Source organism: Didymosphaeria variabile (genome assembly GCF_027946475.1).
Source record: "Didymosphaeria variabile strain IMI 356815 chromosome Unknown scaffold_4, whole genome shotgun sequence".
NCBI classification, from domain to species: domain Eukaryota; kingdom Fungi; phylum Ascomycota; class Dothideomycetes; order Pleosporales; family Didymosphaeriaceae; genus Didymosphaeria; species Didymosphaeria variabile.
The window spans coordinates 1,596,806-1,614,338 of NW_026611623.1; the positions used below are offsets into that span (position 1 = coordinate 1,596,806).

At 53.0% G+C, this 17,533-nt stretch overlaps 7 protein-coding genes across 7 annotated transcripts; 2 read left to right on the forward strand and 5 right to left on the reverse strand.

Moving 5' to 3' along the window:
* Positions 1 to 192: 192 nt before the first annotated feature.
* Positions 193 to 1,727, reverse strand: N0V89_005419 (uncharacterized protein; the record flags this gene model as incomplete). Its single annotated transcript, XM_056214196.1, has 3 exons — positions 193 to 931; positions 980 to 1,541; positions 1,679 to 1,727. The coding sequence occupies 3 exons, from the start codon at positions 1,725 to 1,727 to the stop codon at positions 193 to 195; spliced, it is 1,350 nt and encodes a 449-aa protein (XP_056071463.1).
* Positions 1,728 to 2,526: 799 nt separating this feature from the next.
* N0V89_005420 (uncharacterized protein) lies at positions 2,527 to 4,431 on the reverse strand (the record flags this gene model as incomplete). The annotated part of the gene is made up of 2 exons (XM_056214197.1): positions 2,527 to 4,278; positions 4,330 to 4,431. The coding sequence occupies 2 exons, from the start codon at positions 4,429 to 4,431 to the stop codon at positions 2,527 to 2,529; spliced, it is 1,854 nt and encodes a 617-aa protein (XP_056071464.1).
* Positions 4,432 to 5,712: 1,281 nt separating this feature from the next.
* POS5 (NADH kinase pos5) lies at positions 5,713 to 7,053 on the reverse strand (the record flags this gene model as incomplete). The annotated part of the gene is made up of 1 exon (XM_056214198.1): positions 5,713 to 7,053. The coding sequence occupies one exon, from the start codon at positions 7,051 to 7,053 to the stop codon at positions 5,713 to 5,715; it is 1,341 nt and encodes a 446-aa protein (XP_056071465.1).
* Positions 7,054 to 7,684: 631 nt separating this feature from the next.
* On the forward strand, positions 7,685 to 9,138 carry N0V89_005422 (uncharacterized protein; the record flags this gene model as incomplete). Its single annotated transcript, XM_056214199.1, has 4 exons — positions 7,685 to 7,884; positions 7,940 to 8,183; positions 8,237 to 8,682; positions 8,736 to 9,138. The coding sequence occupies 4 exons, from the start codon at positions 7,685 to 7,687 to the stop codon at positions 9,136 to 9,138; spliced, it is 1,293 nt and encodes a 430-aa protein (XP_056071466.1).
* A 722-nt stretch (positions 9,139 to 9,860) lies between these two features.
* BRE1 (E3 ubiquitin-protein ligase bre1) lies at positions 9,861 to 12,267 on the reverse strand (the record flags this gene model as incomplete). Its single annotated transcript, XM_056214200.1, has 5 exons — positions 9,861 to 10,034; positions 10,087 to 11,705; positions 11,770 to 11,827; positions 11,878 to 12,021; positions 12,091 to 12,267. 5 exons carry the CDS (start codon positions 12,265 to 12,267, stop codon positions 9,861 to 9,863), a joined length of 2,172 nt encoding a protein of 723 aa, XP_056071467.1.
* A 342-nt stretch (positions 12,268 to 12,609) lies between these two features.
* N0V89_005424 (uncharacterized protein) lies at positions 12,610 to 15,069 on the forward strand (the record flags this gene model as incomplete). The annotated part of the gene is made up of 2 exons (XM_056214201.1): positions 12,610 to 12,685; positions 12,737 to 15,069. 2 exons carry the CDS (start codon positions 12,610 to 12,612, stop codon positions 15,067 to 15,069), a joined length of 2,409 nt encoding a protein of 802 aa, XP_056071468.1.
* Positions 15,070 to 15,226: 157 nt separating this feature from the next.
* RIT1 (tRNA A64-2'-O-ribosylphosphate transferase) lies at positions 15,227 to 17,221 on the reverse strand (the record flags this gene model as incomplete). The annotated part of the gene is made up of 1 exon (XM_056214202.1): positions 15,227 to 17,221. One exon carries the CDS (start codon positions 17,219 to 17,221, stop codon positions 15,227 to 15,229), a length of 1,995 nt encoding a protein of 664 aa, XP_056071469.1.
* Positions 17,222 to 17,533: the final 312 nt, after the last annotated feature.

Consider the following 17,533-nt stretch of genomic DNA (forward strand, 5'->3'; position numbering starts at 1 on the left):
CCTGAAAGAGAGCCTTAGTCACACAGAAAGCAGTCAATGATGACAGTCATTGACTCTTCACGGAATAGAAATGATGGTGTTTGGTTGAAGACCTTCAACACATGCTGCGAATTCCAAGACGATACGTTATGTACGGTACGAGCTGCGGCTGTACGCTACTTAATAGATGACAGGATTTTCGATCCCGCGGCTTCATGTCTTAGGAATTACGTGCATCTCCCAGTCAGCTCCAAAATCACCTTTCACATTCACACGCTTCTCCGCGTCTCCTAATGGACCGGCCGGACTTCCCGCCTCTTTCTGCAGCATTCCTTTCTTCTGTCCATTCTTCAGGTATTCCAAAAAGTCGACTGATGTTGAGATGTATTCCCTCAAAGCGATTCTTCCGTCAAGCGTAGTATGCGTTGCAAGCTTCATGATCCACGGAACGATCAACGGCGCATCGGTACAAGACGGGTGAGCCGAACCGCTCAGCGTCATGAACCACCCTTTCTTTGTGTTCTCGACTAGCTTCTTCACAACATCGAAATGCCAGCCTTCGTCATAAAATTTTGTTTGTCTTTCTGTCCATTGACCCGACTGCATGACCAGTGTTGGCAACTTAATGTCATGGTTTAGCGGTCCCGACCCCTTTCCTGGGTCTAGCATGATTGCGCCGTTTATCGGCATGTCCTTGTTTGGTGCGTTTTTCAAGGCTTGCAAGGCTCCTGTTGCACCGTACGAGTGTCCTGCGACTGTGATGGCTGCCAAGTCTAGGCGATCTTCGAAGCCTGGAAGTGCGGACTCTGGTGATTTGGGTTTGAGGTTACGGATCTTGGCACCTTCGCCGTTGTTAAGGCGCTCGAAGAGGCGGATGGTCTCTATGATCTCGGCCTCGCGGAAGTTCAGCTGTGCTTCTTTGAGATCCAGATCAGTCATAGGAGTTTCGGATCTAAAACGTCAGCCTTCTGTCCCCAACTGATAAACGAGAAAAACCCACTGCAAATCCTCGAGTGCAAGGTGCCACACATATCGCTCGCCACCGTCGGGATAGTGTACGACTGTGCCAGGCCCACTTCCGTCTCTGTGCTCGACAGCCGCAACAACATAGCCATGACTCGCGATACTCCCTAGCAGATTCGAATAACTCTGCGACATTCCCGCCATTCCATGCGTAAACACCACCATCGGCAACGTGCCCTTCCCCAACACCTTCTCACTCTTCACATCTATATTCCTCAATTCCAGAATCTCCTCCACACTCTCCTTTCCCTTTCTCTTGCCCTTCATACCGACGCCCGTAATGACCTCGCCTAACCCTTCCACAGTCTTTGCGTTCAATACTGGGGCGTCGACGACGCCTGGGATGACGGTTTTGGAGCCGAGCGCCCAGAGGAAGAAGGTTACGATTGATTGGATAGGTGGGGAATAGATTCCTATGAGGCGGGCGTAGCCAGTGCCGATGAGGGAGATGGGTTGGGGGAGCCAAGGACGGGCATAAGGACGAGTGGGGAGTTGGGGAAGGAGGAGGGGTAGTAGAGGGTTATCGCGAGGGTGGAGAGCTGGTGGGTTATTAGCATTGGACTTAAGGTGTAGGATTGGGTTGATGTGTGGTGCAGAGGGTGGGTTGCGCGGAGCAAAAATACAAAGAGACGGGAGGATTTTTAAGCGCTCAAGATGAGGGGTTGTGGAGATGTACCGAAGCAAAATTTATGGTATTGATCAGGACCAAGAACAGCTCGTCTCATTGTATGTTTCAATTCGTCGAAAATTGTAATAAACATACCTCAAAAGCTTTATCCCCGGTCTCTTTCAGCATTGCAGGATGCACCACCTTCCTCTCACTGACCTCCGTCTCAAGATTCAATATCCCTACCTCATACGGTCCTGTATATGGCGGCAGTGGCGACGTAATCGGCGTCAAGCTCACTGCCAGAACAACAAACAGCACGCCCGCGGAGCCGAAGAGCAACGTCTTCTGTAAAAGCCCCATAATGAAAAGACTCTTCTACAATTGCAAATAGTAAAAAGTACAGTTAAGGAAATAGGACATAGGAAAGAGGGAAATAGCGTTATTAGAACGTAGGATTGTCCGTTTGAGACGGCAAGGACATGAAGACCAAGATGGCGAAGGTGGCGCGCGAGCGGCGATGATGTCCCGCGGAGGATGAGACTCGCGATTTGATTGGTCGCACGGTAACGAGATCAGACCGCGACCCCAACCTCGTCTTTGTCGAGAACAAGCTGAATCTGCAAATCTAGTGAACTTCATGTAGCCGTGCTGGTATACAAGCGTGGCACCGAAGCTGTGTGATCTTTCGTACATTCGTTCGATCGACACATGCACAATGATCGCAATCACAGGGCGAATAAGGGCGAAGGTATGATCATCAACAGAGTCATTATTATTACCATTCATGAGAAGCACAAATTTGTATGCTGAACGCCCCAACTCCTCGCTTTCGTGGCGGTATTCCCGTTCACAACCGTAATCAAAACTCATAAATCCCAAATCATTGGGCAAATCACCATGTCACGCTACATTACCTACTGCGCCGCAAACCTCGACCGCGCGCGCAACTTGTGCCCAAAAAAGTACAGCACGTACACACCCGCACTGCACCCGATCGTCAGTCCCGCTAGGAGACTAATGCCCTTCCCAATGCCCAGATTCCTGAACATCGGGCTGCTGAAATGAATAGCACCAGTCGCGAGCGCGCTGCGCATAAAGTCGTTGCCCGCAAACAAACTCGCAGCATACTGCGGGTACACGAGCGGCAGGTACAAAAAGATACATTGGATGATGAGGAAGATGCCAATCGTCGTGATGACGATACCGATGCAGCTTACAATCCAGTGGATCTTCGGGTCGCTGGTCCAGCCAAAGATGAATAGGCCGACTGGGACGAACCATGTTACAATGAGTGCGGGAAGGAGCCTTCGCTCTGGTGCACCCAGCCCGTAAGCGCGAATCTCAGGCTCGACGATGTACCAGATGTACGCCCAGTACGCAGCGATAGAGAGAACGACACCGACGGTGACGGAGAGGAAGGTCAGGCCTGTCTCGCCAAGGTTAAAGTGGTACATGACCTCATAAACCAGTGGAAACGCCTCGAAGAAGCTGTAGAATATCCCGTAGATTAGAGCTGTGTATACAGCCGTGAAGGCGACGCTAGGGTCGAGCAAGACGAGCTGAAAGGGGCGCCAAAGGGCTTCGATGGCGATATCGCGAGGAGTCATCTTCGCTTGGTCGATCTCAGATTGCGACTTTAGGCGGTCATCGCCGGTGAGGGCGCGGAGGCGGGCGGCGCGTCGGAGGAGGATGTTGTTAGAGGAGGTCTCAGGGAGGAGGAAGAAGAGGGACAGGAAGACGGGGCCGTTCATCCAGAGCATTTCCCACTGCGACCAGTGCCAATTCTCGGCGGCGACAGAGAATCCTGAGATGATGGGGCCTAGGGCGGGACCGCAGGTTGCTGCGAATGCCCACAGACTGAGCACGTAGGGGAGCTTGATCAGGCTGTAGAGGTCTTGCAGCGTTGCACCGCCGGTAGCGAGACAGGGGCTGCCGAAGAAACCTTGGAGGAAGCGGAGGACGATCAGACCCGCGAAGTTGTCGACTAGTGATGAGGGTACTAGCAGGATAACAAAGATCGCGTACGAGATGATGTAGGGTGGGTTGCGACCAATGACCGGGATCTCACTAAGCGGCGAGAAGAGTAAAGGTCCAATACCGTAGGCAAGAACGTACATCGAAAGGCCCATCGATGCAGTTTGCAAGTTGACGCCAAAGCGCTCCATGACTCCTGGGATCGAGGGTGAGTAGATCGCACTACCCATATAAACAGCCATCGTGTATATGAGAATCTGTGATAAGACTAGCGCCTTCTTGCCGAAGCTCCAGTTCTGTGGATTTTCCGGATCGTCGGTGGTATACCAATCGACGAGAATAGTGCCATCGTCGCGAACCTCCGGTTCAATGGGTCGTGAGGGTCCACGTTCTACAGTCGCAAGCGAGAATTGTTGCTCGAGGTCTGCGCGGGTGTTTGACTTGGAGAGCGCTTCCCGTGTGCCTACACGCGAGATCTGCGAGCGTGCGGTATGTGCTGTCCGTGCAGTCTGGATCTTCTCGAGGTCCGATACTGATTCGTCTTCCAAGGACTCTTTCTCTTCCGTGTCTTTCTCTATCTCCGGGCAGACCTCCTCGGTTGGTAGGCCCTCTTCTATTACGGGCTCCGAGGGTGCTCTGACTGAAGCGGATGGTGCATGTTTCTTGCCATGCTGCATCTGCACATAGGCGGGCTGGAATGAGTTAGTCAAACCCTAGACGACATAAACGGTATGGTTACTCACTGGAAGCTCAAAGTTGTCGCGCTCCTCTGGGTAAGGTAGGAGGCGAGGATTGACCCATCGGACTATTTGCCCAATGGGCGCATCTCGAATAAGTGCCTGCATATTCTTATGACTTGGGGATATGAGTGAGTCTTTCCAAGAAAGAGCAGACTCTAATCAACTGAAGGACACAGGTGTGCAACAGGACAATAGTTGTTGAGTGTCTGTAGTCGCCGAAGCCCGGTCACGTTTTCGAGACAGTGAACTGTGTGTGGAATCGATGTAACAACAACGAACTGCGACAACCATTAACCTTATGTATTGCACCACCGCGCCAAACACCAACAATCCCTTTCATGGCCTCCATATTCGTCCATGCACTGTAAGCAAAAGCAGCCGGCTCACAAAGCACGGTTTGCGTTAGTAATGTCCCTTCAAGCGAAAGGTCGATGTGCTTTGTCCTAAGCGATCCGACCTCATTGGCCCCGCAGCGGAAACCACCACATGTTGACCCCGGTTACTCGGTCATAAAAATTAGGTTGCATGGTCTTCTTGTGCCTCAGCTCGGACATATCATCGAAGAGCCTGCGCGTAGCAAGCGGAGAGAACATCTCTAAGCTCCGTTTAGTAATCGCCGTTGTCCAATGACCGTAGGACTGCCAAGCGAAAATTAGCACGACCCTGCACTCGCATCCCTGTCGTGTGGCCGGAATAGGAATGGTGACTGTGGGATCCCGGTGTGATTTTTAATCTGAAGGCGCTGACGTCACGCATCATAGCATTACTGTACAGATGAGTTTGGTGTTGATGTTTTCGTCCGGAGGTTGACTCATGGGGGTGGATCTGTAGGGCTGAAGGGCTGAAGTCGTGCTCTAAGTGGGGGATACTTTGGAATCGTACAATGTTTAACGATTATCTTCGTGGATATTTCGACGATCGAAGGTTTTCCAACATGAGCAGTCACCCATGCGCGTGGCGGTAAATAGATCATAGCCAACGTACAATAGATTGGGTGCTGAGTTTTCCTCACTTGGATTATCATTAGATGACTGCCTTTCTTGCGCGATGTCGGCTGAAGCCACCGTTGTCCATAAGAAACACTACACACCATGGGCGCCATTCAAACAGTGACTCTACAGATGTTTATTATGTGGTGTTCCTATACCTTAGATGCACACCTGGGTGTTTCTGGTCTAGTCTGAAGGAAGGCGTTGGGCGAACCGCGGAGATCTCGTCAGCCCTTGCTTTGACATGCGTTTCGGACCCAGCAAGTTTCAAGCCCGAATCAATCAAAAACTCCCGTGATCATACACTAATGCAGGGGTATATTGTCTTCTCCAATCCATATCTTACAACATCTCTCCAACCTCTTAAACGCCTCCCTTTATACAGTCCCAGAGAGTATCATGCACGCCCTTCACCCTCCGAGGTATCCTGATCTCCAAACGGATAATTATACTTTAACAACGCATTCAGCCCGCCCACCCAATGATCCTCCTCCTTAAGCTCCATCCCAATCCCATCCGTCCCCCTCACAATACTCGGCACGCCACCAACCCACTCACCCGCCTCAGTTTTGACATGCTCACCCAGTACCCGGACTTCCATGCCGACGCCCATACCACCCGTGATGCTCTTCCCGTCAATAGAAACCTCGACTTCGCGGCCGCGGTTTTTCTCGCCGAGGCGCAGGGTGATGGGTGTGTTGGCGGGTAGCACGAGTGGGCGAAAGGAGAGGCTACGCGGGCAAATGGGCGTGAGGAGGAGTGAGGGGACGAGCGGGTGCACAATGGAGCCGCCACTGGAGAGAGAGTATGCTGTAGACCCGGTAGGTGAAGAAATGATCATGCCGTCGGCGACGCCTTCGGTGAGGAAGCGGCCACCGACAAAGATGTCTACGATCTTCAGATGAGGCGAGGCGCCCCTGTGCACAACGATCTCGTTCAGGGCGTACGTGTCTTGATCCACGGAGCTGTTGATGCGGGTTCCGTTCGGACCAAAGACGCCCACTTTGAGGCGGTTCCGCAGAAGGACGCGCGCAGTGCGATTCGAGCCCATAGCTTTGCCTCTGATGTCTGCGTATGAGAGCGGCTTATCGAGCGGGTCGTCCGCTAAGACTGAGGCCGCGGAGGGCGTGCTTGCTTCGGGGAATTCCAAGCTGGCGTAGGCGTCGCTCGCTCCGCTCATGTACACTTCTCGAAATGCTCTCTTGTATTCTCTGAACTTCCACTCTCCCAAGAAGCCGAGCGTACCCATGGCAAAGCTCAGTACAGGCGGAACAGCAGTCGCGTGTGAGAACAGACTGCTGGCGCGTAGTATGGTGCCATCGCCGCCGAGGGTGCAGACCAGGTCGGTCTTATCCGAAAGATGGGCGGGCGTGCCATTTTGCGGTGCGGGATCGTATGTGTATACCGGGAAAGAGACTACTTCGTGGATCTCTGACGCGGACTCTGGCTCGAGTATGATGTTGATACCGGGATAGGTGGACGAGAGATGCGTGGTATATTCTATGAGTGAATCTGTTATGCCAGGTGTGCGCTTCTTCTTCGTTATGAGGATATTCCGCGGCGGAGAGGGCCATTGTAGTGAGAGTAGTGTAGCATCTGGGCGCTCAAGGAAGGATGGCTTTATACGGTCGGGGAGATCTGTGATGGGCTTGACGATGCGTCTGCGTGTGGTAGACGAAAACTGGCGCGCGGCGAGGCACTGCGAGTAGATAGGTCGCCCAAGGCCAGCGAGCTTCATCGTGGAAGCTGCAACGCTATCGGACGGGAGCCGTTCGTCGTATTCGTATGTTGTCGCACGTGGGGAGCTTGAAGGGATGCGCAGCCGCCATTACCTGTCAATGACGTTGTGAAGGACGATGTTGGTCGCAAGGCTGAGTATATCGTGGCTGTATTATGCGTGGTTCATGTTGGACTCAGACGATTTGCAACAATGGAGGCCCCTCATTGCGGTCGTGCGACAGTCCACGGCATGACTTTGGATGCGACGGAGAAGAAATCCTTGGCGGCCCAAGCTCCGATCGGCGTTTGGGTGTTCTCATAGCGGGGTGATCTATTCGTCCGTGGAAGCTTGAGCTCGAGCGTGGGGCAGTGCGTGTCAGCAACACCTTGCACCATGCTTCGATTTACTTCCACTCTCCACTCAACTTGCACGTCGCAGTGTGTTGATGTCTTAGGACTGTTTACCACATGAACGCATTATTCTTTCGCAGCACCGCTGTTCTTGTAATCTATTCTTTATCGCCCACCCACGCGCCGTAAGCCGCACCAGGCCACCGTCTTCGGGCACGCGGACGCCTACCGTATACCACGCCTACATATTGCCGTCTCACGCGCCCGCAGGCTCTATCGCCCGAACATCCTCTTCCACCATGGCGACCGAGCTCAAGATGCGGCATCCGCCTACATCCGCCGCGACCGTATCACCCACACCAAAAAAAGACTACGAGAAGAAGCTCGCAGAAGCCTCCCCAGCGGACGCGCACCCTAGCGGTGTCGCGAAGCATGGGACCTGGACGCAGGCGATGCGCATGCTCCTCTTCTTCGTGTATTTCAACGGAGGCTGTATTGCGTAGGTATTCTCTGGTGCTAACGCCGTCGTGCAGGGTGCTAACTCCGGGCTTCAGCATCGCCGTATCACAGGTCATCGGTGCGCCGTTGTATTTCTACAGCATGGATCACTTTTATGCCTGGATGGCTATGACAAAGCAGCAGTTTGGCGTCCTGGTCACAACAATGACGCACTGGTGGGCGCCCGTCAACATGAGAGTCAGTGGGGACGAGAGCGTGAGGGGACAATTGAGGCAGACTGAGGATGGAAGGCTCGAGACGGACTTTCCGGAACGTCTGGTTCTGATCGCAAACCACCAGGTAAACTAAATCGTACCATCCTTTTGAACATCAGACGATGCTAACTGCGACAGATTTACACCGACTGGGTCTACCTCTGGTGGGTTGCCTACACCAACAAGATGCACGGCCACCTTTACATCATCCTCAAAGAATCCATAAAGTACATACCCGTCCTCGGCACAGGCATGATGTTCTATGGCTTCATCTTCCTCTCGCGCAAGTGGGCAAAAGATAAGGAACGCTTCCAATACCGCCTGCGCAAGCTGAGCTCCTCCCATCAAGGCCCTATGTCCGGCTCCTCTTTCCTTGACCCAATGTGGCTGCTCATATTCCCAGAGGGCACCAATCTGTCCGATAATGGGCGGGTAAACAGCAAGAAGTGGGCAGACAAGAACGGCATCGAAGACTTGCGGCATGCCATGCTCCCCCGAAGCACAGGGCTGCTGTTCTGTCTGCAGGAATTGGAAAAGACAGTCGACTACATGTACGACTGCACTGTCGCCTACGAAGGCGTTCCGTAAGCCCCCCTTCTCCTTTCCTCTTGGGAACCCTCAAACTAACACTCCCCAGCCGTGGCCAATACGGCCAAGATCTCTTCACCCTCCGCAGCACCTACTTCGAAGGCCGCCCCCCAAAATCCGTGAACATGCACTGGCGCCGTTTCGCCATCAAAGATATCCCCACTCACCACGAGAAAGTCTTCAGCGACTGGCTTCTCGCGCGCTGGCGCGAGAAAGACGATCTCATTGAGCACTACCTTGAGCACGGCCGATTCCCCGCCGACGCGGGGATCAGTCCTGCGGTCAACGGCGCGAAGCCGCTTAAAGGCGCAGGATGGATCGAGACGGAGGTCCGGCCCAAAAATCCACTTGAGGTTTTCCAGATCTTGGTTCCGGTCGCGGCGTTCGCACTGGTCATCAATGTGATCTTGAAGTTCTGGAATCTGATACTGAGGTTGCTGCATGTGCGGTGAAGTCTGATCCACGGATTGAAGACTCGGAACGGCAGTATAAACGGATCGAACTGCATGTTCATAGACGGCTAATATTAACGACTGGTATGGATGGGATGACATGGAATGGAACGGATTGGATCACGACGCTTCTGTCCGCATTGCTGGCGTTTCTTTTGCTCTCCACTTCTTCGACGTAGAGTACGGCTATATACCCCCTTACCCGGCTTCAAAATACATTTGTATTCCTGATTTGCTTTTAGAATTTTTATTCATTTGCGCTTTCCTTGCCACCACGATTTCTCAGCCCAGATGGGCAATCGCAGCTCCCCATGCTATCTAAGCTATATAGGCATCGTTACGGCACCCAATCGCCCAGTGCCCCATTCCAAACTTCCTCTCCTTGCACGTACATAGAAAATCGAAAAGGCATCTAGTAAAACATGCCACGCATGTCTGCCCCCCAGCCATGCATTGCAAAAACAAAGGGTGCTTCCTCATTCCCAACACCATATCGCCCTCGAACAGCACCCTGTGCCGAATGCTTGAAGCACATTGGAATGGCCCTGAAGCTGAAACTTCTCCGGACTCCTGCGCAGGAAAACATCATCCAGATCGCATTGTGCATGTCGCAAAGATCAGAAAGAAACGCCCAAATATTGTACAAGTCGCTCTGTTCACACAAACAAAAATTACAAAGGACCGGTCCGTGCTTGTCGTCGTTGACTTTGGATCCATCAGTCCTAGATATGGATGCGCATGAGGTCGCCGTTGCCGAAAGCTTTGCCGCAATTGGGACACTTCCTCGACCGGTTGGTGAGTCGATCCTGGACACAGCCGTCGCAGAAGACGTGACCGCATGTTTTGATAACGGTGTTCTTGATCTTGTTCTTGCAGATCTGGCATTGTAGCATAGACTATGCATTTGTAAGTAAGGGGCATGTGAGTTGTTCGCAGACGTGTACGTACCTCCATCAATGCAGTGTGCTCGCTCTGGTTGCCCAAGCTCTTCTGCTTCCAGTGATCGATGTCTTGCTCCAAGCCTTCGATCTTCTCTGACATCTTATCTCGCTCAACCTCGGCTTCGCGCTTCGCTTTCTTCGCTTCAATATAAGCGGCGTCCTTGGTTTCCACATGCTTCTTGAGTTCGGCGATTTGGCTGACATGCCCTTCGGTGATGATAGCAGCCTCGCTAGTCTTCTGTTGTAGTTCCCGGTGCTGTCGCGAAAGATCCTCCATCTGAGCCCGCATTTCAGCCGTCTGCTTCTCCAATCTGTCCACCATCGACCGGCTCAATGAATCCGCCTCTTTTAATTGTGCAACCACTTCGGTTCCTTTAGTGGCTTGAGCTCGTAGTACTCGCAATTGTTGTTCAAGGGTCTCCTTAGCTTTCATCGCGGCGAAGAATTTCTGGTCAGCCTTCGCTTTGTCCGCATATGCCTTGGTCATGTTCTCTTCCCATGTTGCGGTTTCGACGATTTTCTTTCCAGCAACTGCTTGCGCCTTTTTCCACGCCGTTTCCATGGCCGGAAGCTCGTTGACCACGAGCTGGTATTGACTTTGGAGAGTCTTGAGCTTGCTTTGTAGCTGCTCTGGCGTCAGATCTTCTTGTTCTGTCGACCCTTCTGCCTGTTCTTTCTCCGCAATCTGCAAGCGCAATCGCTCGCACTCGGACTCTAGTGCAGCAATCCTGCTCTCGCATGCGCTCATAAGCTCCTGGGTCTGCTGTTTCGAGGCATCCACGTTCTTCTGAGTGGTCTCCAGAATGCTAACCTTGGACAAAAGTTCGTCACGAGCGTTGCGAATGCGCGTCAAATTTGCTTCGGCTTGGACAACAGCGCCTTCGGATTCACTGATCGTGGCACGTGTTTCATCGTCCACCTTTATGCGATAAGCAGTCCTTTCGGCTTGATACTTCTGTGCTTCCGTCCGCAATTGGATGTTGGTCGCTTCCAGGTTGTTGATGCGTTTGATGACGTCCTCGTGCTGTGACTTAAAAGCCTTGAACAGATCCGTTTTGGCGTAATCGTCATCGGAAAGACCCGCTAGCTTCACGTTCAGCGCAGACACCTCCTCGGTTAGCTTCTTGTTCTCAGCCTCTAGCTGCTCCACATGTTCTTTTCGTTTCGCAGCTTCAGCTAGCGCTTGTTTACGATCCGATTCTGACCCTTCTGCTGATCCACTGGGTTCGACACCATTCATCGGTTCCGCACCGTTGCTTGCAGAAGGGGTCTCTTCTTTGACAGTGGCATTAGCCAAGGTTTGACTCTCTAGCTTCTGGACCTGTTGGCTCTTCAATCGGTCGAGCTTCTTCTCCGCAATCATATAACGGTGGGTAGCGGCGACCAACCGTTCGGACATTTGTTCCTTTTCCGTGCCAATCCTCTGTAGCTCACATATATGTTCTTTTTCCGAAGCCAGGATTCTTGACATTTGCTGCTGCAGACTAGCCACCTCAGGACTGGCTGGGGGATATTTCGCGAACAAAGTGGCTAAAGCTGACAAGATCTTGTCCTTACGCCCAGACAAATGTTTGCGCAGAGCCTCGCTGTCTTCAAAGAATAGGGATCCGGGTATACTAGGAGCACCTGTCGTGCCACAGTTAGGTACCATGCCAATACTGCTTTTCAAAGTCCTGGGGCGTGCACTCACCATCTTGCTGAGCCGAGGGAAGCTTTTCCCCGCTTAGGATCTTAATCTCATCAATCAACTAGCAACCGTCAGCACAGCCCCAGGACATCGAAAGCAGTATGCACTAACCTGATCGAACCATATATCGATTGTACGCAGGTGGTCGTCGTGGTGTTGGGAGCGGTTCTCGATCTCGTGGAGCTGAGACTCGACCGTGGCCTTTTCACGCTTATACTCGCGCATCTGGCGGAGGATGGCATCTTTCTGAAAAGCCTACACGCGTTGTACGGTTAGCGATCGTGTCCGATGACAGCGGCAACGGCGCAAAGGGGGGAGGCGGACCTCGATGTCGTCTTTCCACGGCATGTCAGCGTCTGGATGCGGTCTCACACCATTCACGGCGACGGCTTGCCTCTTAGCAGGAGGTACAGAGTCGTCGGACGCGCTGGGCCGCTTGCGGTCCTCCATCTTGACGGTGTCAAGCGATGGGGGCACGACGGTTCTGGCTTCGAGCCTCATCAGAGCAGTCGAAGCGACGTTGGCGGTATAGCGGCGAAGGAAGCGCCAATCAAGTCATGAGAAGAAAAGGAGAGATACACGATCGCCGTTGAAGGAGAGACAGAAGTGAGGGCGCGGGTGGAGAGTGTCGTGTGTGGCCGGTGGTGGAGAGGGCGGGTGTCCTTCGTCCTTAGACTCGCAGGCGAAGATTCGATCCTGGATCACGTGCACGCTAACGCATGCGCTACCCAGCTTGGCGTGTCCGTGCTGTCCGTGCAGAAGGCAGGCGCGTCTTCCCCGCTAAACTTTCTGGTTTGTGACCTCTTCGCATAGAATCTCACGGCAGCAGCACTCCGCGTCGAGATGTCGGGAGAGGGGGAGCAGTCGCAGCCCAAAGCTGCACCCAAAGCGCCCACCATTACCTCCGCTTTCATCAACAGTAAATTCGCCCTATAGAAACAGCACCCGAGCCAGACTGACGTTGCACCAGAGGGTGCAAAGACATTCGCACCGAAGAAGGCTGTTCGACGTCGACCTGCCGCAGCTGCGGCGCCTAAGCCGGCCGTACCTTCCTCCTCGCCTTCAGTTCCTGCCGTTGAGGGGACTTTGCAAACTCAAATCCAAACACCAGCAGACTCTACACCCGCCGTTGAACAGTCCCAGGCTCAGTTAGATCACACGCTCACTGTTGAACAATCCGCGACCGCACAGCTTCCTACACCCGCTGCGACACAAGATCCGACCCGGCAAGATGTGCCCCAGACCGAACAAGTGCCTGCGCCGTCGACTGAGGTCGTTGACACCAGCGCTCCTGGTGCGGCCACCGAGTCTTCTACAACCCCCGCTTCCACCGTCAAGAATACCACTTTTCAGCCCAAGGAAAGCGTCAATATTTCTGCGCAACCTGCGGCGCGGACTGCCACCTCGCCCGTAGCCACTGCAGAGATTGAGTCTGAACGGTCACCGCAGCGACGAACATCAAAAGCACCGGAGGAAGAACAAACACGACTGGCGGAACCAGAGGCTGCCTTTTTTGAGCCTGAAGCCACTACACAGGAACAGCCAGCTCATGAGGCATCTGCAGAAGATGTGCAACCGGCGCGAACCACTGATGCCGTCGCAGAACATTCTTCCGAGGTTATTGCCGAGCCCGCTGCAAATGTTGTTCAGCCAGCCGAAGCCGCCAGCCAACCGACGGAAAATTCTGATGGTCCTGCTATCAATTCAGAAACTCCCGCTGATACCGTTACCCCTACTCAGCCACAGAATGCATATTCGGAGAACATAACCACTACGCAAACCACCGCGGAGCCCATAGAGGAGCGGACATGGATCGCGGTCAATGCTGCGGTCGGCAATGAGGAAAGGCCAATGACAACCCCGAAGCCTCGCAAACCTACAGGCAGACGTAGGAAGAAGGCAGTAACGCTCCGAAATATAGACGAGGAAGAAGAGGAGGAGGCGAGAAGGCGAGAAGCTGGGGAGGTGGAAGATGATTATGTCCCGCCACGATCCAGACGACCGAACGCAAAGGCGAAAGGCAAAAGAAAAGCAGCAGATGCGCCTACAGGTGAAGAAGATGGCATCGTACAACCACCTCCCAAGAAGAAACGGCAACCTAGAAAAGCTAAAGCGAAGGATCCTATTCCCACTGGGTCTGGACAAGACGTTGCGCCTGTGGTGGAGAACGAGAATAGGGAGGCTATTGAGAATGTGCAAAGCGTGGAAAATGGGGATCCAGCGGAAAACGGCGAGGGCAGCAGATCCACTCGCCCGACGCCATCGAGGAAACGCAAGCGTCAAAGTACCTCGCAACTCAACGGCGAAGGTGAACAGCAGCCGAGACGAAAAGGGCGCCCACCGAGAGCACCAACTCCTTCAGATGCTGAAGATGAGGTCATCGACGAGGACAACTTTTTCATGGACGATCTTGCGCGCCGAAACATTCGTATTGGAAAATTGTCGCAACGCGAAAAGAAGATGCGCGAGATCAACTGGGAGGAAGTCAAACAACGCCAGAAGGAAAAAGAAGCCGAACAAATGAACAGTCGAGCCGTGCACGCAGAGATGGAGCGCCAGGCGCAGGAGAAAGAAAACGCAGTCCGCACGGCACAGGAACAAGTCAGGTATGAGAATGTAGGCGGCGAGATGCGCATCGTTCAAGGCTCGGGCCAGGTGAACTACGAAGAGATTGCTGAAAGTCGATATGCTGAGGAAGTTGTCGAAGAAGACGACTTCACGAACCGCATCACGTCGCGAAGTTTCATGCGGAACAACAAGCGATTTCCCGAAGAATTCCTGCTACCAGGCCAGGGCAAGCGGTGGGACATCAGAAGTACGCAGGACTTCTACGAGGCGCTCAGGATGTTTGGCACAGACTTCGGCATGATGACGACGCTCTTCGAGGGCGTGTCGCGCCGATCACTTAAGCTCAAGTTCAACCGCGAAGAACGCAAGCAACCCAAGGTCATCAAGGACATTCTACAGCAAAAAGACACCCGCCTCGGTAACTGGGATGAGTTCCTGAAAGCTTCGGGGAAAGAAAGTGAGCAATATGATCGCGTCGAGCAGATCAAGATGGATTTGGAGGCGGCGGAAGAGGACGCGAGGAGGCAGATTGAGGAGGCGAAGGCGGAATTTGAGGAGGAAAGGAGGCAGAAGAGGTTGGCTGGATTCATGAGCGACGAGGAAGGCGGCGAGGACGAAGCGGGTAAGAAGAAAAAAGGGAAGAAGGGCAAGGAGAAACAGGTCACGTTCCAGCAGGACGAGGAGGGCGTTGAGGTGCTGGAGGTGGATGAGAATGACGGGTGGGGTGAGGGTTAGATTCTGTATAGAGTCGTTTACACAGGGCTGTTGAAGGCGCCCGCGTCACGTTTCAGGGACTTTCGGCGCATGGACATGTATTAAGATACCCCTTAGCAGCGAAGCAGATTCTGCTGCTTCTCTACTTACTCTACGCAAAACGATCACGACTAAGCTTTCACGTATACACCGTCTCGCTCACATACTCTTTCCTCGGTCCCTTGACATCGTACCTCACACTCCACCACTTCATCTTCTTCTCGTCACTAAAAACAGGAAACTCCCACCGCGCGGTATACAGATCCTCCGCGCACAGATGCTGCTCCCTATTCGGCACACTTACCACCCCTCCCTCTTTCCTTTCCATGTTTCCCATCGTGACAAACAGCCCACCCACCCCATCTACTTCCTCCGCCTCGTGGAAATGCACAGCCACGTACTCCCCTTTAAACATTCTCTTTGCCTCTTCGTTTAATTCGCCTCGCAGGATGTAAACGTACTTCCTCCGTGCGGTGAAGCGTAGACCTGTATCGGTAATGAATTCGCCCTCCTCGGTGTAGAGAAGCGAGGGGCGCGAGCTGGGCAGGGGTGTGAAGGTCGCGGTGCCGGTGACGGTGCCAGAAGGGTGGGTTGGGAGGTTTGAGGTTAGGGTTCGGGTGAAAGTCCAGGTGCCGTGGCTTTGCAGGGCGGTGAAAATGGTCGAGGCAGTAGGTAGTAGGGTTGATAACTGTGGAAGTGTGGTGGATGGTGGGTGAGGGACTGGAAATGAATGTGCGTCTGCGTTGGAGTCCTCAGGTAGGTTTCGATTAGAGGTAATAGCTGACGGATTAGGCATAAGAAACGCATTGACGGATTGCAGCGTCGCTCTCGGCGGATTCAGCGTCGGATGCGTAGTAGTGAGCCATGAGAGTCGCTGCTTAATGATCTTCTTGTCGATTTTGGCCCCTTCATGAGGCCGGCACGCGAGAACGCCATTCGCATCCGCATACATGCAGAGGATTGCGAGAGCCGTGCCAACGGCCAAATCCTTGCCTGAGTGATCGCAGATGAGTATCTTCTTGTCGGTCGGGCCTGATGGCAGCCAAGTCTCTAGGATGAACAACTGTTTAAGCTGATTTCGCAAGTCCCGCGAACCGAGTTTGCCTGCTTGACATTGGAGATGTAGGTATCGTGTGTTCGACTTCGAGTGAGATTCAGGAAGTGATTTAGCCCCGCAGCTAATCACCACGTCGTAAGTCGAGGTTTTCAGATTCTGTATGGTAGAGACGTAGAGATTTGACGTTGGCTTGACGAGTATCGGTACCGCATCAGAGGTTGTCTCTTCTTCAACAAGTCTCTTGATGAGGTCCGGAAGATCCTCTTCGTTCGTATTGAGCAATTCGTGTTTGTGGCTCCAGAAAAGTGTCGATGTCAGGCCCTGAGACCAAGCCTCGTGATCATCCGCTGCACCCTGGATGTACCCGCCTTCAGAACCTTCAGCGCCAGTTACCCGTCGTGATGCTGTACACAACACTACTGGGTAGAAGTCGGGAAATGAAGGTGGTGTTTCTGGAATGCTCGAATTTTGCGTTATCCAGATTGGCCGTAGAGGTTTCTGGATTTTGTTGCGCAAGAGCTCAACATCTGGTCTGCAAATTTCCAGAAACTCGCGGACAAAGCCATCCATCATCTTCTCTATTTGCGCATGTTCTGACTCCGACACAGCTTGCGGAGCCGTATGAAGCTCGTGCTCTCCGAGTTCAGAGAAAAGCGAGTGGTTCATCACGCAGCACCATATGGGAATCGTTTTGGAAAGCGCATCCGGCATGCTCTTACCTCTCCTCGTAGAGTCCACGATGACGCATCCTCCAGCTTTGCCAATGAGGTCGAGCAACTGCAAGTTCAATCTCCTGACACTGAACTTCCATTCATTCGTGTGCCCGTCTGTGCTCTTGAAGTATACGCTCTCGGCTTTCTTATCCGGAGATATATACCAGCTTCCGCAACGCTCATTCGCAACGAGCGGCAGACCAAAAGCTACAGATACTTTTGCAACGAAGTTGGCATCGAACTGTATTGACGACAGACGGTTATGGATGGACAGCGCAGAGCGCTTTAGAGAACTTAGCGTCGAGGACAAAGAGAGAGATTGTGTGGGAAAGATCAGGTCTGACTGAGTTAAGGGACGTGACATCTTGGAAACCTCCGGGAGGACGAGTGGTCAGTGGTAGGAAGTTCCGTCATTCAATAGTGGGCTGAAGAGGCATGAATTGCTGCGGGAAGTGTGTGAAGGGCCTAGTTCGGGAACGGTTAGTGTGACTTGGCAAGTGTGCCTGGGTTCATGAATTGGATGAAATTGTGATTTCGATGCAGTTTAAGAAAGCGTGTGTTGCCTTAATGAAGTGTGACAGAGCTCGCTACCAATTCATGAACAATTAGGGAGATTATAACATTCGATTCGTTGCTTCCGAACCCATGACAGCGAGGCCCACTCTTGTGTGGGCTG